At 33.4% G+C, this 24,116-nt stretch overlaps 1 protein-coding gene across 8 annotated transcripts in view; it reads right to left on the bottom strand.

Moving 5' to 3' along the window:
* The window catches only part of LOC113520464 (potassium voltage-gated channel protein Shaker), a 414,011-nt gene that overhangs the window by 100,591 nt on the left and 289,304 nt on the right, over nucleotides 1-24,116 (bottom strand). Inside the window, exon 1 of one of the 8 annotated variants that reach the window (XM_052896697.1) lies at nucleotides 12,522-13,093. The exons of 6 other annotated variants lie outside the window; for them this stretch is intronic. In XM_052896697.1, the coding sequence (XP_052752657.1) occupies nucleotides 12,522-12,631 (110 nt within the window). In that variant the 5' untranslated portion in view covers nucleotides 12,632-13,093. Of the gene's footprint in view, nucleotides 1-12,521; nucleotides 13,094-24,116 lie in introns of those variants that run through there. One more of the 8 variants, XM_052896701.1, reaches the window with a different exon arrangement.

The raw sequence follows: 24,116 nt of genomic DNA, 5'->3' as shown, positions 1-24,116 counted from the left end.
TTATGCAAATAGTTTTTTTGTTTTTTAACTTATTTTTATTATACTACGCTCACGGGCCGAAACCAAGTAAGTGCAGTGTGCGTCCGTGAATGCGTGCGTGCGTGCGTTTGTGCGTGCGTGCGTGCGTGCTTGCGTGCGTGCGTGCTTGCGTACGTGCGTGCGTGCGTGCGTACGTGCGTCCGTGCGAGCGTGCGTGCGTGCGTGCGTGCGTCCGTGCGAGCGTGCGTGCGTGCGTGCGTGCGTGCTTGCGTACGTGCGTGCGTGCGTGCGTGCGTACGTGCGTCCGTGCGAGCGTGCGTGCGTGCGTGCGTGCGTGCGTGCGTGTATATGTGTTTGTATGTGTGCATCTCTCTCTCTGTATTTATTATTAGAGATTTTTGTATTGTACTTGTATATAGGGTTTTACGTAAGTCTATTTCTTTCAGGCTATTTATTATTATTATTATTATTACATAGCGGTTCAACACACCGTTAACCAACCGATGGTCTCAGGTTCGATTCGCGGCCAATACAAATATATGTGTTATCTAATTAGTTATCTAATATCCATAGTACGAGTTTTACATAGTTGGAACATAGATGGCGCTACGCACGCAACTAGCGGTGTTATTTAAAATATTTATATCTAAATTTAAACTTATACTTTCTTATATTTATACTTTATTTCTACTATTTATACTTTCCAAATTTTTTTTTTATTTTGACGAATACTTATTTTGGTCTCCGTTCTATCATTGCATTTTCAGTTTGCAAGTCCTTGTAGTGTGTTTAATTTTTATGTTTAAATATTAATAATTTTAAATATTAAATAATAATGGTAATTAAAATTTAATTAAAATAATAATAAAAATTCATGGAAATAATAATAATCATAAATTAAAAATAAAAATAAGAATATAAAGGAAATAAACATAAGAATAAAAATTAAATTAAAATGCTTATAGTCTGTGATAGAACTAACTATGAAATATTAATCAAGTTTTGTCCAAATTATTAAGAATTATTCATCTATTACTAGCTTCATTGCTTAAGATTGCTTAGCGATAAGACCACCACTTCACGTAAATTATTGTCCTTTTTTTTCTATATCTGGCAATAAAATGTAAATAAATTACACAGCCAATGCCGAGGTATATTATAAGTATATTTAAGTATAGCCGTAGGTTGCATAATTAACATCGTATCAAGTTTAGTTACGAGTATTTATCACGTAACCGGGTCGATTCTCGGGGATTTTTGTTAAGTCTTGTTTTTTTTTTTTGTTTCGTTCCACTAAGACTGTATATTCAGATATAGTTTTAACATGCCACTCGTTAGTAAGATTAAATAATTTACAATTTCAAAGTACAATTTAAAAAAGGAATCAAAAATTCACACTTTTGTTTATAAAAATATTGACATAGATAAGGCTACCTGATAGAATTTGTTCGGTTCTATTTTAGTCGAGGTACAAGTGCCGCCCTCTGCTGGAAAATTTAAACAACCGTTTTATAACTAGCGCCATCGAGCGGTCGGTAGCAAGGTGTGGCTGTTTGTGCTCGTGGCAGCTTTTGCGGCTGAAAATAAAAGTTGCAGCAACTCGGTGTTGTTTTCAGGGAAATATAATAATGGTTGGCGCTGCTGGAATATGCACCGAACGGCTCTGTCGGTCGCCTAGTGGTACAGTCGCTCGCCGCTAGGCGGCGCTGGTAATGATATGCGTGTCTCAAGGCTGTCGCGGAACGAATTGGGTCGGTGGTGGAACGTTGAATTATTCAAGTCAATTGTATAATGAATAGAAATTATTTGATGTCACAGTTACGTAAGGAACAAAACAATCGGTGAGTCGTGATGATAATTTGCAGTAACCGCAAACAAAAACAATATCTGTGCAACGGAACAGTAGTAAAATGGTAAGTTTACTAAGTTACTTATGCACTTTTCAATTTACAACGTGCAAGTTTAATTAAAACTGTTTCTATTAAATTTAACTATAACGAAACGATAGCGTCTGATACAAGGAATACTTAGTAATTTTTGCACCATTATACAAGCTTATTAGAAAAGTGTATTATCGCATTTATTAAGGATTAAATGAGTAAATAATTAATAATTGTATATTAAGTCTTATAATCTGTCCAATGTAAATTATGTATAGCAAATATTTTTACAAGTATAATTACAAAAAAAATAGTAAATTAAATAATAATATAAAATTATTATATACAAATGTAATATAAACTAATTCTGAATTAATTAAAAAGTCATTAATCCTTATTTAATCAAATTTTAAAGCAATACAGAGTTTATTTATATTTTATTTAATTAGAAATGAAAAACATTTTAAGGGAGTATTCTACATGTGAAACTGAATAATTCTCTCAATGAACTATAATAAAAATTCAAGGCTCATTTTAACATCTTTTTTCAAGAGGCTTAAATAAAAAAAAAAGGTTAAAAGAGAAGGTGGTATTTTTACGTTATTGGTTACTTCATAGCTCCGTCAATTATAATGTCTATATATGTTAACAGCGATATATATATAAACTATTTATCGCTACGGAGCATTTCAATACTAAACATAACAAAAACAATAATGCCATATTTAGATCAAAGGTATCAACAGTTCAAGTCAATTTGGACTTGACATTCAAAGGGTTTTCAGTTAAGCTTTTTAATTTATCATTACAATCAATAAGTAAGTGTTGTGCTTCATAATATTGAAGAGGAAATAGTGGAGCTGCGTTTAATAGTCACTGGAGAAGGCTAATATCCGATATATATATATATATATATATATATATATATATATATATATATATATATATATATATATATATATATATATATATATATATATATTTTTTATTTATTTATTACATTTACTGGGTGAGTATATATGAGTTCCTCTGGCCACTTATTGCGATATCGCCAATATCAGTCGGATATCTATATTCGTTACGAGCGGTTTCTTTTTTTCGATATTATATATTGAATAACCGATAGTTAATATATCTTTTATTCGGGCAATATATGTGTAGATATTGTAACTACAATACATAGATATTAGTATATATTATCTACCCTTAATAGTTACTATTCACGGAACCATTAATCCACGGCCGACAGTGGCGAATTGTGCACACCCTACTTTGTCCCGGGACTTAGTTTGAGAAATGAGGGAAACAAAACGTTACCAAGGTAACCACAGATACAGCTTTAAATAGATGTCGCAACTGAATCTTTGTTTGCCCGCCAATTATTTTCACTAAGGGGCTTACAAGCATAATTGGAATTCGACTAAATTTCGAATGTTAAACAAGAAAATTTAAACCAAGAAATAATACAAAACGAACATAGTTTGTTTATGATATTTTATTGTACAGTAAAATCTTAAATAATAAGCTACTAGTGTTCTTAAGAACAAAATGTCTTAATCGACCTAAGAATGTCCGATCGAAGTTGGCGTAGAAGGTTTGTTATTGATAATTTTTTTTTTGACACAGGCCAAACTAACATGCGGCTCAACTGATAGGAAGTGACTACCGCCGCCCATGATCAACCGCAACACCAGACGCACTGCAGGTGTGCTGCCGGCCTTTTAAAAAGGAATGTGCTCTTTTCTTGAAGGTTATGATGTCGTATCAGTTCGGAAATACTACTATTGGAAATTGATTCCAAAGAGTGGTTGTGCGTGGAAGAAAGTACCTTGAAAAATGCACGGTGGAAGATCGCCACTCGTCCAGATGGTTGGGATGGAACTTTAGTTTGTAGCGGGTTGTACGGTGGTGAAAATCAGCAGAAGGTATCGATCCGAACAATTTAATTGCAACATTACAGAATATAACTGAAATCATCTTTCAGATAGATACTATATACGTATAGATACTATAAACGTGTCTTTCAGATCTTACTGTCGTTTACCATTTAACTGAGACAAGATCAAGCACAAAGCCTTCTTGAATTGAAGACACGCGTCATCTATCACCATGTGTGTCTGTGGTCGGAACAGTACAAGAAGTATAGAGTTGTTTGGTGGACTGTTAATACATGGCCACCTTTTAATTGTGGTAAACGTGCATCGATTGTGTCGGCGAGTGACCTACTGAATGTACGTGTATGATACGTAATAAGTACGTAAATAGGTTTATCGATCCGCTTTCAATATGAATACCTGAAGTATCTATTATATATATAAACATATTATATATATATATATATATATATATATATATATATATATATGAAGTACTAAAGTTATACATAAATAAATATAAAAATATATTTTTTATGTTATTTATATGCTTTTGTACTGTCAGTTATTACATAGATATTAGGTTATAACAAAAATATACACAGGCGAACTTATCCCTGAAATATTGTATATATTTATTTATTAGTTGTTATGTTATGCTTTATATAAAAACCTTGTAGATACTTTCTCCTTTCGAGTTCTCAAGGTTGACTGAAAGAAATCCCTTTTAGATCTCTAAAAGGGATTCAACTATCTTAACTATCAACTTAACTATCAATTGTATTGTAAGATCTATTTGTATAGTCTACTCCATTATGGTATGATTTGGGAGGGAATTGCAAAGTCTGTTAATTACTTAATAACATAAAAAAATAAGAATTTATTTTTGTGATAACACATTTATACATAAAAAAAAATGTTAACTAAAGAACCGTTCCTAAAAATAATTTAAGATTTTGCCTTGGTGTCTCAGCTTGGGGCGCAGGCGACCGATGTGTTTGTGCGTAGCGTTTATTATTATTATTTCTGGCCCATTGTCCCATGTTTTTAGGGGCCTGCCATTCGCACCATGCTACAACGTGCTGTGCATAAACAACGGAAGTAATTTAATTTCTTTCATAAAGTACAGAATGAATTTAAAACGCATCGCATGATGTCTAAATATAGAATATTATATATTTATATATATATATATAGGTATATTTTTATTTATTAAAAACTTGGATTGTTTTACTTTACGCCAACAGGAAATTGTTCAAATAACTTTACGACGTTTTGAAAACACAACTTGTGGGTGACAGAGGAAAAACTGGGCTAAAGTAATTATAGTGCAATCAACAATTAAAAATTTTTAACGAACGAACCTCGTTTGTATTGTATATATATATATATATATATATATATATATATATATACAATACAAACGATTTTTAAGCTCCTTTATTTAGCCGCCTCTTAAGACTCCCGTGGGCAAGGAAGGGGAGGCCTATTCCATGCCATGACCTATATGAAAAAAGCATATATACAATATATACAAAAAGGTGTCTAAGTCGTTAGCCAGAGGCACATAAAATCTTTCTTAACCTCTTAGGAATATAATACTTTTTATTAAATATATATATATAAAGTTTTTTGTTTTTTGTTATATATATATATATATATATATATATATATATATATATATATATATATATATATAACAAAAAACAAAAAATATATATAACAAAACAACAAAAAACTTTCTTAACCTCTTAGGAATATTAATACTTTTTATTAGGGAAAAGGGATTGTTAGTAATGGAGTCTGAGAATCCCATTGCTAGCAATATACCCAAAACCAGGTCGACCTCCTCGCGGTTCTCCCTGGAAACTGTCATGGTTAATTCCTGATGAATTCATCATGATGAGCTAACTGGCCTGTTTTCATTCCCATTTATCACCCTTCACTGGTGCTCCGCCAGCGTATCCCGTTAGCGCAGGCGGGGTTACCATACCATTTTCACCCATCAAAAAAAACTTTCTATTAAAAAAAAAAAAAAAATATATATATATATATATATATATATATATATATATATATATATATATATATATATATATATATATATATATATATATATATATATATATATATATATATATATATATATATATATATATATATATATTTCGAATGATGTTGAAAAAAAAAACACTAATGTTTTAATAAAACAAACTAATTAAGAATAAGAAATCTGATTAATCATTTCATAAACCATATTTCATGATGTTAAATTAACTCGATTCGAGTGGCTTTTAGCATTTTCAAGTGGTCATTACATTAAAATATATAAAACTTAAGATGTATAAAATGTAAATTATCCCTAATAATAATAAAAATATGAAAGTGAGTTTGTTTATAATAAAACTTGGCAACGGTATGCGTTATATTTTGATCGTTACATTTAATCTAGGTCAATATAATCAACGGCATATATAATATAAGCACGCGAACAAAGTCGCGGGTAAATAGTAGATTACATATATTTCGAAAAAAAATATGGACTCTATTTAATTCTACACTCAGATACATAAAATATAATAAAAAAAAAATAACAAATTAAAAAAAATAACAATAAACAAAAATGAATAAAACAAAATAACATTGAAATGGTGTCACTCCGCCGTACGCCACGACCTTTCTTTTTTTCAGCACAAATTTGTTCATCTAGTGAGGTAATAAAGGTTCCAAATAATTATACATTTTAATGTTTAAATTACTCGAATTCTTGTTTCGATGTGTGTTTAAACAAAATCCTTTTAAACAATTCAATTCTATACAAAACATTATTTATTGTTTAAAAGAGTTTGCCACTAAAAACAATACCTTCTAATTAGGTTATTGAATGTTAACATTTTTGTAAATACACAAAGCAGTATGAATTAAAAAAAAAAAAAAATCCCTGAATAAATTACCAAAGGGAGACTTTGTACAAAAGTCGATTGCTTGGTTACCTCTGTCCAATTCGTGTTTCAACCGTGAAGCAGTTGTGTTTGCATGGCTGTGTTTCGATTTGAAGGGTGGGAAATGGCGTGAATGTACTGGGTACAGAGAAATAACACCTGAGTCCTAAGGAATGGCAACGCATGGGGGACATCATGGGCGAAACAGTATACTCTGTTATGTCCATGGTACTGCTCATGTCTATAGGCGACGGTTACCACTTTCCATCAGGTGGGCCGTCAGCTTGTTTGCCATTTTAAGTTATATAAAAAAATATATATTTAAACATTAAAAGAAACAAGGATAAAAGAGGAAAAAGGATAAGCAAGCTGAAGTGGCAATGGGCCGGTCACATAATTCGAAGAACGGACAACCAATGGAGAAGAAAGGTCCTTGAGTGGCGACCGCGTACGGGCAAACACAGTGTAGGACGACCCCCCACTAGATGGAGTGACGACCTGAAATGCATTGGCATTGCGGCTGACTTGATACGCAAGTGGTTCAGGACCGTTCTTTATGGTAGTCTATGGGGGAGGATTAAGTCCAGCAGTGGACAGATAATGGCTGTATGAATAAGATAGTAGGATTTTTTGTGGGATGAACAATGTAATGATGAATGACTAGCCAGAGTCCTCTATCACAGATTGATTAAGTCATTTATATTAAGTAGATTGAAAATGATTTATAAGTGAATACATTTAACCTACTTCCTAAACAATGTACTACAATAATATACTCGTATGTATGTATGTATGTATGTATGTATATGTAGGCGTGAATAAATATTGCTAGCTGTGAGGCGGGTACCCGGCAAGGTTATAGCGCATCGCAAACACTTACATATGAAACGAAGGCAATTTCTTGGATATGAAGTGAATCAGTGATAATAATCTACGACGACTACGAACACAACAATTTGTAGAAAACACACACACACACACACATACATATATATATATATATATATATATATATATATATATATATATATATATATATATATATATATATCTTTATTGTTTCCTCCAAAAGATTACAATAGTAAACTTATTATAAATATAAATAATTACAAGAAATAATCACAATATATAATATATATACATAATATATAAAATAATAATAATAGTTTGTATAATTAATAATGTAATAATGTAAACTATGGGTATATACCTGAAAATAAAGAGTTATATATATATATATATATATATATATATATATATATATATACTATTTATTTGTATGTTATATATTATTGTAGGAGTCAGTTTAACTGTGGTTTTTTGCAAATCATTTAAGATTAAGATTCATTAAAAATGAAAAAGACATAGAATAATCCACTCCTTCCTTTCCCGTGGGTGTCGTAAGAGGACGAGGGGTGGCAGCATCCCGCTTAAAACATCTCCAAAGGCTAACTGCGATTGCCAACCCGCCTGCCAAGCGTGGCAACTACTGGCAAAATCCTCCAAGGGGGAGGCTATGTTCAGCAATGAATAGTAAAAGGCTGATACATATCAGCCCGTAACTGTCCACTGCGGAACTGAGTCTCCTCCTTGGAGGGTTTTGCTAATTGTTGGTATGCTTGGCAAACGTGTTAGCAACCGCAGTTAGACTTTGGAGATGTTTTAAGATGGACGCTACTGCCCATTCCTTCAGGAATGGGCAGGTCTTTTCTCGAATGGGCAGTCGCGTTTACGACGCCCACGAGAAAAGAAGGGGTGGCCTATTCTATGCCAGGACCACATGGCAGTTATCCAACAGTGGGACGTTAATTATCCAGTATAATAGTAACATCGATTTGATGTCTATCCCAAAACAATCACACCATAGTTGCTGGCGTTTGACAACCCTATCTGCGTACACATCAGATTTTAATACAAAATGTACCGTACAATACTTTCCCACATTATCACCCCCAAATCTCCCCAATAATTATTCCTGAGCCCGACCCTGACCTCGACACGTGCAGAATTTCGAAGGTTAGGTAACATATAGCAATCCGCAATGTATGCAAATAGAGGCCGTAAAGAGGGAACAATGTGCGCTCGGTATTGTTGTCTTTATTAGACACATACAGGAGAAATGAGAAGGCACCATGTACGGGCACATTTGATATTGTCAAATGTGCAGGATATTATGTTTATTCGTGTATCGTAAATACAGAGTTGTAACGAGGATTGATTATATTTTATAATATTAATTCAGCTAGTTTGTACCGTACATTTTCCTTAAATGTGATAAATAAGGAATTAATAAATTACCTATAGTATAATATCTGTAGGAATAATCTTGCAATATAAGCAAAATTAAAACTTAGATTATATAGAAAAAGTGCCAACATACAAATGCATAAAATCTCACCATAAACAAGTCAACTCATTTATCCATGTGTGCGTGAATAGGGTTACCATAATGTACATTTATTACTGAGATATGGGAGAAATTACTAATAAATTAACCTAATAAATTAATGTATCAAAAATAAAAACAATATAAAAATATTAAGAATATATATGGAGTATGAATAATGAATGAATGAAAATAATTAAGAATATGGAAGAACAACTATACAAAGAGTAGCAAAAAGCAAATAAAAAAAAAATAATAACATAAAAAATAATAAAAAGAATATGTAAGTGTATAAAGATTTATAATGATGCTTATACACGTATTTACTGATTATTTTGATTTATTTCCAATTATAACCGTAAAACAGATTTAAATTTTTAATCTATCAATGTGGCCTTTAACTGTCCACTGCTGAACATAAGCTACCCCATTGGGAGATTTTGCCAGTAGTTGCCACGCTTGGCAGGCGGATTGGCAACCGCAGTCAGAATTAAAGTGTTCTAAGAGGAACATTGCTACCCATCGCTCCGTATTTAGTCGCCTCCCACGACACCCACAGGAAAGGAAGGGGTGGCCTATTCTATGCCGGGACCACACAGCTAACTGTGTATTCACAGTAACTAGCATTGGATTGTAGTATACATAATTTGGATATGATCCAATCTATTAACCAAATTCCAAAAAAACCGTTCAGTCGTCTGAGCGTCATTCGGCAACAAACATCCTAACATCTTCAGAAAGTTTCTTTTTACTAGTTCCAACAGCATAATAAGTTGTGAAAATTTGTTTGTTTGTTACTCGCCCCTCTTGGCGCCTAACGGCTCAATCAATTATCACAATGTAGAAAACAAAGACATACAGTCGTTGTCTTTCATCATCGTCATCATTTCAGCCATTATTCGTCCACTGCTGGACATAAGCCTCCCCCATAGACCGCCATAAAGAACGGTCCTGAGCCACCTGCATCCACTGACTCCCTGCAATGGATTTGAGGTCGTCACTCCATCTAGCGGGAGATGGGCAGCAGGGTCTCTCTTAATACTAAAGCATCACTAAGGCAGTTGCCAACCCGCCTGCCAGGCATGGCAGCATACGATGACTACCCATATCATACCATAGGTTCCACCTTTCAAGAACGAAAGATCGATCGAAATGCAAATTCAGTTAAATCTCTTATTAGTTCACATAGCCGAGCTGATCTATATATCTTTACAAGCTGAATAGTATCAGGCCACATAGATAGTTTAAAAAAAAAATTAGATACTGGCCAGTTATATTTTATTTAGAAAATAGTATTGTATACTATCTAGTAAAAAGACAAATGTTCCGATTTCAAATTTCCCTCTACATTTTACGAGCTAAATTGAAATATCGTGTCTCGTTGAAAAATGAATCTACGTTAGGTACTCGTATATTTTCTCGCGTTGATTTTTACGATTTCAAATATCGCCTAAAACCGGTTTATTTCAAATAGCGAGAGCCGTTAAATCAACAATGTACTGCTGGTATAACGAAGAAAATAAACTATCAGTTGTAAATTTGAAAATATTTAGTATATTTAAAAACTAATTCTTAAACAGGAATGTAAACGCTGTGGATTCTAAGGCACCATTCTCTAAAATTACAATATTAATTTGATGACATAAAAATATGAAAAATAATAAAACTGTTATGGTTAGAACCTTTAAGAATTAAATATGATACGTAATTCTACATAAAACTAGTTTATACCAGTTATTAAAATAACGGTTTCACCGTACTATCAAATTGAAGTTTTAATTTTATAGATAGAGATGGGTGCTTCGGAATCGACTTCACTATATTCACAAAATGTCACAGTGCGTAACAATCGTTTGCTTAAATTAAGACATACTGAATTTAATCGTTGTTTTAATACGCAAAGCTTATATATAATAAAGAAATCTGGCGATAAAAACAGGTTAACGAACTTTAAGATGTCGTGTACAACTAAGAAATATAGTTACAATATTTCGCATAGCCGATCACGGACAGCACTAAAATCTCGTTTAACAAATTTTAAACGAGCGATTTTTTGTATTTTATATTGTAAGTAATTATAAAAAAAAAGTGTGTGAAAAATAATATGCTTAAAACGTATGTGAGTCCATCAGGATCAACGAAAAACATATTGATCCGCAGCAATAATGGCAGAAAGGTAATTCAATATTTCTGAAATACACCAGTCACAGTTTATAAAACCAAGAGGTCTACCATGAAATCTGATCGATGGAAATCCGAATTTTCGGGCTCAATTTCGTGTCTTTGTTGATACCGAAATCGACTCAGAAAATGGAGCTTAATATTTCGTTCGTCATAAATTCCACCATTATAGTCCAAAGGAATGATATTTTAATATTTTTAAACGTTACGTATCATGCACTTTTAACAACAAATTTTCTTTTCTTTCGGCATCGAAATTTCGGAAAACGTTTCATGGTATGCCCTCAAATGTAGAAATTCCAAATTGAAACGTTTAAGTAGGTATCCATTGTCCATTCTCTAAGGACCCGCCATCGTCGCCGTTATCAATGGCATAACTTCAGTTGGGTAAACAAATTTCTTCAATTTGATAATATTCTATTAAATCAACAATAGCTATGTAATTTAAGTATGCATACAGGGTGTAAAAGACAGATTGACAAAAACTGAAACAGTGAATTCAGACCACTATTTTGAACTATAAATCAGTGGAAATTCTTTCCGGAAAATTTCAAATTTGTTCCCTTTTTTTCCAATTTAATATCATGTAATAATATAAAAAAATAATAATATTTTATAGTGAAATACTATAAAATATCAAAAAAAAACAGCAATGTAATTAAAATTCTACCGCTACGTGCGGAATCAGTTGTGTAAGGTCAAAGCTTGTGGCGTTGACCTTACACACGAAAACTACCAACGAAGAAGCGCCGTCGACCGCGCGGTGTAGACAGCGCGTGGAATGCAGTACGTCGTAAAATTTCAAATACATTGCGCTTCGTCAAAACTAAGAATGCTTAATTATAAGGCTGTGGTGCTATTTCGGTGGGAAAATAATGTGCCATCTGATTCGGACTATTCATCTGAATCAGCTGTTTTCATTTTAGCCAATCTGTCTCTTCCACCCTGTATATTAATTAGCGAACATAACATAATATTACATATTCAAATTCCAGTTGTCCTGGTGAAGTAAGCTTCTATATATTCTGTAACGTCCCTAAACTAAGAGAGCAAATGCAGTATCTCCCATAAAGATGATTATCTTTATAAATACTGCATTTTAGAGAATAGATACTGCATTTTGGAGATAAAGTGACGATCTTAAGGTACACAGACTTTACCGTTATCCTGTTATTATATAATTTAAAAAGCTTTGCAAGTGTTTGATGCAACAAATCCTTGGCGTTCAACATAAAATACAGAGTACTGAGTGTTAAGAGAAATACAATACATAACTTACGCCTCAGTGTTGTCATCTCTAGACTCGGAGCGCTCAGCGTTGGCCTGCCCGCGGCGGTGCCGGGCGCGCTGCTCGTCGCCCAAACCGTAAAGGCCGGCGACTGCTGCCATCTTGCGACCGCTTCACAAGCCCACGCCCAGCTGACTCCGACGACGTAACTCACATAGTCCCCACAGCGGCAGAGCCGACGCACAGTCCCCCACGAGGCGAGCACTCCACTAACATGACACTAGTCCGCTACCATTACAACCGAATCGTCACTACACTATTGCCACAGCTCGGCTGCGCGCTTACTGGCGACGCAGCAATGTTGCCTACCGAAGAATATCTAAGATTTAATCTTAATTCGAAATATTTGGACGCATTATTTGGTACAGTGTGTATTTTTATCTAATGATCACAATGTAATTATTGTATCTTGTCATAAGTTTAATTGGGTGAATAATCGACAGTTTTCTATCTAATAAGCGGTTCGCCCCTTATGGCCAAGGGTGAGCTGGCCCCGGATGGTGGGTGCGTGCGATGAGCGTAATTGCCGTCCCTCTGCTTACACTCGTGCGCACACCGCAGCATCTGTGGAATGGTCGTGTTCGATCGGAAAGCTCCACTTAGGTGCTTTCCGATCTTGTTTACAGTTTCTAAGGCAAAGAGCACGGTGGTTCCGTCAATTTATAAAGTGGACATGAAGACTTTATTGCCGGCTAGCTAGCTCGGTTATTGAGATATTAAGGACGTTGATGTTGTAGACAGTGCTTGGATCTTTACTTTTCTCTTTTAAAGTCACATATAGTTTGTGGTCGTTGTTTATTTTGTCAAATATTAAATATAGTTATTTTCTGATTTATTAGTAAATTTATATTTTAATTTCTAACGCGTTGCAGGCGTGCTGCTGGCCTTTTAAAAAAGGAATACGCTCTTTTCTTGAATGCTGCAAAATTTGCACTCCGTTCATAAAACTAGTAACGTCAAATGTGAAAAAAAAAGAAATACGCTTAATTAAAAAAAGAACAAACTCGAGCGAACTTTTTCGTGTTATTGTAAAAAAAAATATGCAATTCAATTATTTCATAACAAAATACGAGTTTATGAGTCGGTAATATACAGGGAACAAAAAGGGGAATCTGCCGGGAGATCGCCGGCACCTAGTGCATGGAAGTCGAAAATTAATTAAACGCACCGGGTGCTAGCAAGCTTTTTTTTTATTGGATAATAATAACCCCGCCTGCGCTAACGGTATACGCTGGCGGGGCTCCAGTGTAAGAATGAAATGACAGGTCAGTTAGCCCATCGTGATCAATACACCTGGAATTCAGCACGATGGTTTCCAGGAGTAACCATATGGAGGTCGACCCGTTAGGTTATATTGTTAGTAGTCCACATTATTAAGAGAGTTTTTTTTTAATGGGTGATAATGGAGTGGTACCCCGCCTGCGCTATCGGTGTACGTTGACGGGGCACCAGTGAGGGATGATAAGTCAAAATAAAAAGACATGTCAGTTAGCCTATTGTAATAAATACATTTGAAATTTAACACGATGGTTTCCAGAGGTGACCACGTGGAGGTCGACTGGATAGGGTATATTGATAGCAACGGAATGGGGGAAAGGGATTGTTAGTAATAGAGACTGAGAATCCCATTGCTAGCAATATACCCAACCAGGTCGACCTCCTCGCGGTTCTCCCTGGAAACTGTCATGGTTAATTCCTAATGAATTCATTATGATGGACTAACTGGCCTGTTTTCATTCTCATCTATCACCCTTCACTGGTGCTCCGCCAGCGTATCCCGTTAGCGCAGGCGGGGTTACCACACCATTTTCACCCATCAAAAAAAAAAAGCAACGGAATTAGTAGTTCACATTATTAAAATATACCTACCCCCGGTGCTTGCGAGTTATAAAAAGCTTTGAAAAGCAAGACCTGGTAAAAGCACAATTCGAGTGAATCGAGGTCAACAATGGAGCGTTTCGTAACGGGGTTAAAATTAAAATTAAAAAAAGTACTAATGAACTCGGAAATATATGACGTAGCGTTTCTTTTTAGCAAATTAAAACGGAATGGTAGCCACGCCTGCGCTATCAGTATACGCTGGCGGGGCATCAGTGAGAGATGACAGGATGGACAGGACAGGACAGGACAGGACAGGACAGGACAGAAGATCAGTTGACCAATCGTGATAAATTCCACAAAAAATAACAGGGGTAACGGTATTTAAGTCGAATTGATAGGTTATATTGCCAACGGTGGAGCTGTTAGATCCCCATTACTAACAATCCCTTTCCCCTCCCTAATAGGGTTGTCAAATTATCAATAACGTGATAATTTTGATATCGAAGATTTTAAATAAGTTTTTTCTTTGATTAAAATGGGTGTTGTCGTTGCGTTATTCAAGTAACATCCCACAGCTGGGCATGAGTGTATGATAGATAGATAGATAGATAGATATATCGTTTGTTTGTTACTAATCACACACAACATGTACATAAGAATAGATAATACAAAAAACAATATAAGATTTATAAAATTTTATTTTTTATATCTTATGTTTTTTTTTATTGTTATTATGTGTGATCTGCAGCAATACAAAAAGTTCGAAGCTCAGCGTGTAACATTGTTCAAGGAACAAAACACTGATTTTCAGCTTTAACCCATTTGAGGGTACGTGAAAATAATAATTAAAATAAATATAAAATTAGAAAAAAAATTTTTTTGGTGACTGCCTGTGCAGTGTGTATATAGTAATATATGAGGTGGGATAATGGCCTTTAAGTGAAGCTTTTGTTATGTTTTTATTTTCATATTTTTTCTAAACAAATTTCATATATACCTATCACATGAGAGAGAAAATATATTAATATTATGTATTCTTGCACTACTACTGCCCACTCACTACTTCCTATGCCACTGCGTTAGGTTGACTGGAAGAGATCTCTTTTAGAGATAAGTTCGCCTTTGCTAACATTGTTATTAACTTATTGTTGTTACTGTATGTTTTAGTGCAATAAAGAATATATATACTTCTTTAGTGTCACGTAGCAAGTGACAATAATTTTAAATCGATTTTAAAAAAAAAAGTGGAAATTCGATTTTGTATTTTTTTTTGTGTTTATTTACAATTGAGAAAATAAAATGTTTAAACAACAATAAAAATAAACAATAATTATTGTTTGATACAATAAACCTTAACTACAGGACTATTATTTATTCGAAAGTTAATTTGTTTGCTTAATTATTATGCTCTCACGTCTAAACTGCTATATCGATTGTGATGAATTTTGGTACAGAGACAGAAGAGATCCTGTAAATGATTATAGGCTATTTTTCTGTCAGCCAGTAAACATATCTCGGTTACGCGGTCGAAGTTGCGTGTAAGAGCTGTCTATAATTTAATCATCATATCAGCCTTTAACTGTCCACTGCTGGACATGAGCCTCTCCCTTGGGGGATTTTGCCAGTAGTTGCCACGCTTGGCAGGCGGATTGGCAACCGCAGTTATGCTTTGAAGATGCTTCAAAAGGGACGCTGCTGCCCATCCCTCGCCCTCTCTTAGTCGTTACTTACGACACCCGCGGGAAAGGAAGGGGTGGCCTATTCTATTCCAGGATCACACGGCAAAATACGATCAATAGTAGTAAAATATATAAAATATATATATATATATATATATATATATATATATATATATATATATATATATATATTCTGTTTGTCTGTACGTATGTTTCTTTCTAGGAGGGCAGGGCCCTCCCATAGTCGCCTCTATAAACTCATAATATACTCATATAATAAATTTAATGCGTTTATTTTAAGTGTTTCGTAACGCTGTAAGGATTCAAAAACTGTTAATTTGACAATACTAAATACCTCTAAACGGTTTAGGCGGTAAGAATAATAAATAAACCTGTGGGTAGGTAGTTAAAATTGTTTTCGTTAAATTAGGAAAGTAATGGTTAAATTGGAAAGCCTGGAAATACCGATAAGCGAGGCCGTTGTAAATACTCGTAATCGTTAGTACAGAGCCTAATTAGCATACTAGCTGTATATCCCAGCTTCGCATGTGTTCATATAGTGTTTTTGATAACCTATAACCTACCTCAAGAAATGAGCTATCAAATGTTAAAAGAATTTTTCAAATCCGACTGGTAATTTCAGAGATGAGCGCGATTAAACGAATAGACAAACTTTTACGCTTAATTATATTAACATAGATTATTTTTAGCCCTCTGGTGGAGGAATAGAAAAACATTGGAATTTATGGTTATGTATTTATATGTATGTATTATATATGTACACTCCTCGCAAAAATTAAGGGAACATAAAATTTTTTGAAATTTTTGGGTGATTTTCAACAGGCTGTATTTCAGTGAAAAATAATCGTATAGGAAATTTAAAAAAAGGGTTTTGAAGCTTGAAAACTCTAGTTTTCAGATTTTTTGGTGAAAATTTTTTTTGAGCTCCGGTTTCCATGCAATTCTTAAACAAAGCTGAAAATATTTTTTTTCTAAATTTTCTAGGTTTCGTTTTTCACTCTATGGGCATGGAAAAATTTTTTCGAGCTACTCCATTGTATAGGTCTCTTAGCGTGTTTATTCAGCTTCAAAAATCGCTTTGGATGGCTCAATTACGACCATTTGTCTCATGATCGATTTACCGCCGGCATTAGCGTTACCCAAAGCATACCACGTGGAGGTTGCACGGTCGGATTTACGTGCGTAAGCACAAAAGAAGCGTCGATCGATCGATCATCAATCAAAGTTTTTGTCAAAAACTTTGATTTCCTTAAAAACGAAAAAAAAATTTTTTGTAAACTTTTTTCGACTTTTCAAAAAAAAATTTTTCTTAAAAATTTTCTTGATTTTTTTCGATTTTTTTTTTGATAATGAATTTTTAAAAAATAAAAAATTGAGTAAAAAGTGAAAAACAAATGAAATTATTGATTTTTGAATGGATTAGGGTGAGTTTAAGGGACAAAAACCTTGTTCCCTTATTTTTTCCAAAATTTCAATCAATTGGTCCGGGAAAAACCGTTGAACCGATCGCTCCAGGGATTTAGGGGGTTCTTTAAGGAACAATAGACTGTAAAATTTTCCTCAAACCTTAGCTTTCCCGCCCATATTAGCGAAGATACAGCCAAGTAACCAAAAAAGGAGAAAAAGTCACTTTTTTCCACTTTTTTCAATTCAATGTTAGAGGTGGAAAAAATTTTTTTCTTCACTAACTCTTGACTGTGCTTAATTGGAAATTTTATGCAGATAAAGAAACTCGGCGCCCGCTTGCTGTGCGACCAGTAGTTCCAGAGATATTAGCAGTTGAATGGAAAAGGATGCTTTTGCATTCAAAGTTCGATATCTCGGAGACAAATGGTCGTAATTGAGCCATCCAAAGCGATTTTTGAAGCTGAATAAACACGCTAAGAGACCTATACAATGGAGTAGCTCGAAAAAATTTTTCCATGCCCATAGAGTGAAAAACGAAACTTAGAAAATTTAGAAAAAAATTATTTTCAGCTTTGTTTAAGAATTGCATGGAAACCGGAGCTCAAAAAATTTTTTCACCAAAAAATCTGAAAACTAGAGTTTTCAAGCTTCAAAACTCTTTTTTTAAATTTCCTGTACGATTATTTTTCACTGAAATACAGCCTGTTGAAAATCACCCAAAAATTTCAAAAATTTTTATGTTCCCTTAATTTTTGCGAGGAGTGTATATTGTTTATTGGTATTCTTATATTTGCAAATTTCCTTATTTAGAATAAAAGAAGTGTTATGCATAGAGATATAATCATTTTAGATGTAACACCTATTATTTTTGTATTTTTTTTTTATTTTTTTTTTCCCACCAATTCACAATTTTTATCAGACATTCAAAGGTTGACTGGAAGAAATCCCTATTATGCGATAAGTGCACCATTGTACTCATTCTTAAGAACTTTGTATCCTGTAATTTAAAACTTGACTTTACAATAAAGTGTTATAACATTTTATAAACAAACTATTTTCAGCATATTTCATTATTTCATTCTGTTTTTATTTATCATTATATGTTTATTCTGGACCAGAATAAACTGTATTTTTAATTGTTATTCATCAGATATATACCAGAGTGAGACTTTGTACAAAAGTCGATTGCTTGGGTACCTCTGTCACATTCGTGTTTCTACCGTGAAACAGTTGTGTTTGCATGACTGTGTTTCGGTTTGAAGGGTGGGATACAGAAGGTGGGTACAGATGAATAACACCTGAGTCCTCAGGCAACGCATGGGGGGTATCATGGGCGAAAGAGTATACTCTGTTATGTCCATGGTACTATTCATGTCTATAGGCGACAGTTACCACTTTCCATCAGGTGGGCCGTCAGCTTGTTTGCCATTATAAGTTGTATAAAAAAAATCAGAAATGTTTCTAGCAGAAATACCTCTAGCCACCTCATGTGAAGTTCAATGAAGAAGAATCGCTCGTTCAACGTAACTACTTAAAATGTAAAATTAATTAATAACTATACCGCGGTTTGCAACGTGTGTTTGTTTTTAAGGGACTTAAAAAACAGATGGCGCTAAAAAGAGATTTTAATAAGGATAAGATTTTTAATTAGCTTGTGTTTTTAACGTATAAACGGTACTTTCGCGAATTATTAGTTCATTTCGAGTAAGTGATTTTAATACTATAAGGATAACTTCTATAAGCTAATATAATATTATATAATTTTGTCACAATAAAAGTTGAAGTTTTTTTTTTTCTAGTGCATAAATACTTCAATTTCATTATTAAAAAAAAAGCACAACATTACTAGATACTGATTATACATAATGTCGCCGCGTGTTCCCGGTACAGAAAGGGCCTCCCCTTCCTTTCCCTTGTGTGTCGTAAGAAGCGACTAAGAGAACTTGATGGTCGAGGGATAGCCAGCAGCGTCCCTCTTAAAAGACCAAAACCTAAGTGTGGTTGCCCACCCGCCTACCAATCGTGGCAACTATTGGCGAAACCTTCTTTCATGGTGGAACGTTGTGTTCAGCACTTCAGGATGGTTAGCGGCTAATATGATGATATGGCTTATACGTAATTAAATTCAGAAATAAAAAGAACTCTTAAAAAATGTTTAAGTTTTTCAAATATACTTTTCTCCTATAAATGTCCTGATTATAGCTACGGATACGCCCTTTCTCCTGGCAACACGTTTTTAAGCCTCGTAGGGTTTACATATTAAGTGGATACGCTCCCTATAAAGAAGTTATTTTATGTTATTACTTAACGTGGAAAAAATCTCTCTACTTTCTGTGTGGACTATTGAACCTCAGTTTATATTAGATTCAATAAAATACTGAAAGATTAACCGTGTTAGGGCTATAATTGTTAAATGTATAACCGAACGGTGTAACATGAAATATTTTTCGAAATTTCGAGGCCGAACAAAATACAAATATAATGTAAAAATTACATAATACATACTGCTTGAAAATATTAAAACATCGTTCATTTAGACTATTATGATAGGATTTATGACGAACAAAACGTTACACTCCATTTACAGGAATGGATTTCGGTATGAGAAAAAACACGAAATGGAGTCCAAAAACTCGAAATTTATTTCATTGTAGACCATGAGGTATGTTTAACATTTAATAATAGATGAAAATGAAATCTCCTTAAGAATGTATGCTAGGGTTGTAATTGAATATTTTTTCTCAAAGGACACGGGTCTATGAACGACTGGAAAATTTGAGCCTACTATACGAATACGGTGCGACCTTTGGAAATAAAGTCAGTACCAATTAGGCTCTATTCAGTCTAAATCACTTTGACAATACTTCGGAGTTCCCACATAGAATTGATGTTGAAAGACATTCTTCGGAGTATTGCCAACCATTTTTTTTTTTAAGATTTTTATTGCTAACTTTTTTTGTAGTTACATGTTTATACCAACGTCAGGCTTTCGTTTAGAAAGCAAGTAACTTAAGAAATTTGATAACAGAGGGCGACACCCGCACACTAATAATCTTCTTATATATAAAATTCTCGTGTCACGGTGTTTCTTACCAAACTCCTCCGAAACGGCTTTACCGATTTTTATGAAGTTTTGTGTGCATATTGGGTAGGTCTGAGAATCGGTCAACATCTATTTTTCATACCCCTCAATGATAAGGGTGACCCTTCCCAAATATTTTTTTTTAACAAATATTTCCATTTTTATTTTATTATGATTTAGCATTAAAAAATACACACAATTTTAAATTTTCTTCGTTTTACGAACAACCCCTGTATTTTAATCGCAATTTTTATATTTCGCAATAAGTGGTAAAACAACGTTTACGGGGTCAGCTAGTATACGTATATAAATTAGTTTTCTTATAAATTTTACTAATTATTAGTACATTTATCTTTATGTTTATTTAAATGTCACTAAAATACTTTAGAATTCCTGTCCTTTACAGAAATTATCATCGAGCTTTATAGAACAGGGCGAATGCTACAAATCCCACGGGTAAGGCGTTACTATTTGAACTAAACCGAATAATAAAATGAACAAAAAAAAAAACAAATATCCGTACTGAACATAGTAAAATGGAATATCTTATTGTGTACGTAACAGAAATGTGTGGGATTTAAATAAACATACGAATAGAAATATATGTATAGGTACACGAGTATGTGAGAAACACAATAGCAACACGGAGGGCCCAGTTAGGCTTGTTCTAAAGGATATTACCTCGCTATTTTATTATTCTTTCCGATTTATATTTGAAATAAATATGTGAGGCAGCTCTAATTTTTAAAGTGTAGTTTTTTTTTATATTTTCTTCTAAATTTTATAATTACTCCAGCCACGACAAAGTTATATTGGTCGGTCAGCGAAAACCTGGTTTTGGCTTTTTAATATGGATAGATTGTTGTTATTTTAAACTATAATTTGTAAGCTGTTGGTTTTTTTAATAAATAAATAAATATGTGGGGCAGTTCTAATTTTTTAGGAACAGTAATAATAATAATAATAATAAAGTTTATTCTCTTCACAATACCAGTTGTACATCTATTATATTCTAATACATTTATTTTTGGAGGTTACATAATTTAATGTATTGTGAAGAACTGGTGTCTGAAGTAGGATAAACCTGTGTTACAGATCACCAGGTCCTCACCCCACGGTGTTGGCAAAAGTAATATGCTAGAAAAATACAGATATATACAATTAACATAGATTTGAAAAATATAGTACAACCTGATCAAAAAGCTATATAAAAGCCCACTAAAAAAGAGATGCAGTCATTTAAATCGTCGTCTTAGTAATTTTAATTTGGAAATACTTTAGTAACATTAGACAAATTATTAAAAAAAAAAATAATATTCCAAGGGAAATCTTTTCCATCCTTCTCAAATAAGCGAGCTTTTAATTCTTTTTCAAATTACATGGTTTTTCCATAAAATTTGATATGGCATTTTTTAATTTATTTGAGAAAAAAAAAACTTTCTCTTTTAAACCGCTTTGAAAGAAAACTCAACAAACCCCTCTGAAAACCTTTGAACTTTTAATCTTTACAGAAGAATTTATTATTATACTCTTCTATTTCATTTATATTTGCAAACTGCCTTTTTCCTCGACCGTTTTACCTCAACTTTTTATATTACACCATTTCAACGCATATACAGGTGGCGTATAAAAACTTTTTAGATTTTTGCGTTTATTTAATTAAATTAATTCAAAACAATTTTTTGTTGACAATTATTTATCTATGTTGTGTTAGGTACATTGTCGCCCCTCCCACCCCTGCCCACTGCCTACTTGAAGTTAGATTTTTTTTATTTATTATGATACAAACAGTCAATATACTTATAAATAGATATTTAGAATTACGATATTTATTTTATTTATTTTTAATAAGGCACACATAACAAATTATAACCATGTTAGGTATATACGAGTATATAGGTAATTATGGTTTTAATGCTAGGTTACAATTCAAAAACATGTGTACAAAACATGATTAACATTTAGACATAACATTTCAATTTCGACACGTGGAAGACATAATAATTAGTAAACATTATATACATATACCATAATTTACATTAAAAGAAATTTAAACCATAAAACTATCACCACACAAGAAAAACAGCCCAGCCATCCTAAATATGAACTACATCACTAAATACCAGTAAACGTACAAGTTCATGCCAAACGGCTCACGCACCCCCTGAATAATGATATGATATGTATATATATATGTATATGTATACATATATATGTATATATATATATATATATATATATATACATATATATATATATATATATATAATGTGTCTGTATATATACTATAAATATACATATATCTTCATTATATCAGCCTTTAATTGTCTACAGCTGCACATAAACCTCCCCTTGGGGGTTTTACCAGTAGCTGCCACACTTGGCAGGCGGATTGGCAACAGCAGTCGGGCTTTAGAGGAAAAGGAAAGGGTAGTCTATTCTATGCCGGGACCACACGTACAATGAACATATAACTTGCTAATTATCAGCAAATTTTCTGTATATGCTATTTCAAAATTCGCTTGAACTCTCTCAAAGAATTTTATAAATTATATTAAAATTGTAAAAATCAAACCATTTCTGTGATAGAAATTTCTGTGTATCAAATGCTTTAAACACGTAATACCTAATTGTATTACGTTGAAATATCGAAGTACGTAGCGGGTATTCAACACAGTACGTGCTCAAGTTCTTGCACATTTGTGTTTCCTTAAAAAACTATGGATTTTTCAATTCTCGCTCGAAAACATTTAAAATTTTACAATTTCCGTCCAACAACTTGATATATCAAAGCGAAGATTGAAAACTCTAGTTCGAATTTCGTTGTAATAGTCTACATTTGTTATTTTGCAAAAATAAGCAACAAAATAATATATTTTAGTTATTTTTCTCAACTCATAAACTATTAAAAGAACATTTTGGTAGGACATTTATATTTTTATTATATTTTATATTATTAGATACATAGATAGATACTCTTTATTGTTTCCTCCAAAAGATTACAATAGTAAACTTATTATAAATATAAACAATTACAAGAAATAATCACAATGAGAAAACAATGGGTAACCTTATCGCTAAAAGTTTTGTTTGCGCTATCGGTATACACTGGCGGGGCACCAGTGAAGGTTAATAGGTGAAAATGAAAGCAAGTCAGTTTAGCTTAAAGAGGTGCATTCATAAAGAATGAACCAAAATGGTTTCCAGAGAGAACCGCGTGGAGATTGACCTGATGAGCCCCATTGATAGCAATATACCCATATTGCTATCAATGGGGCTCATTAGACTTTCATTACTAACAACCCCTTTCCCCTCACAGTTAAAGCCTTTTTTTTAATGGATGAAAATGGAATGGTAACTCCGCCTGCGCTATCGGTATACGCTGGCGGGGCACCAGTGAGGGATGATAGGTGAAAATGAAGAAGGCCAGTTAGCCCACCATGATGAATAGGCTAACCTACCCGCCATGATAGGGTATATTGCTAGTAATGGGATTCTTAGTCCCCATTATTAACAATCCCTTTCCCCCAAGTGTATACCGTTAGCCAGGCGGGGTTACCAAGCCATTTTCACCTA

The sequence above is a fragment of the Galleria mellonella genome, unplaced genomic scaffold (genome assembly GCF_026898425.1).
Source record: "Galleria mellonella isolate WM207_F2 unplaced genomic scaffold, CSIRO_AGI_GalMel_v1 utg33, whole genome shotgun sequence".
In the NCBI taxonomy this organism is placed as follows: domain Eukaryota; kingdom Metazoa; phylum Arthropoda; class Insecta; order Lepidoptera; family Pyralidae; genus Galleria; species Galleria mellonella.
The sequence above is the reverse complement of the archived record's forward strand: the minus strand, read 5'-3'. Positions and strand labels throughout refer to the sequence as shown.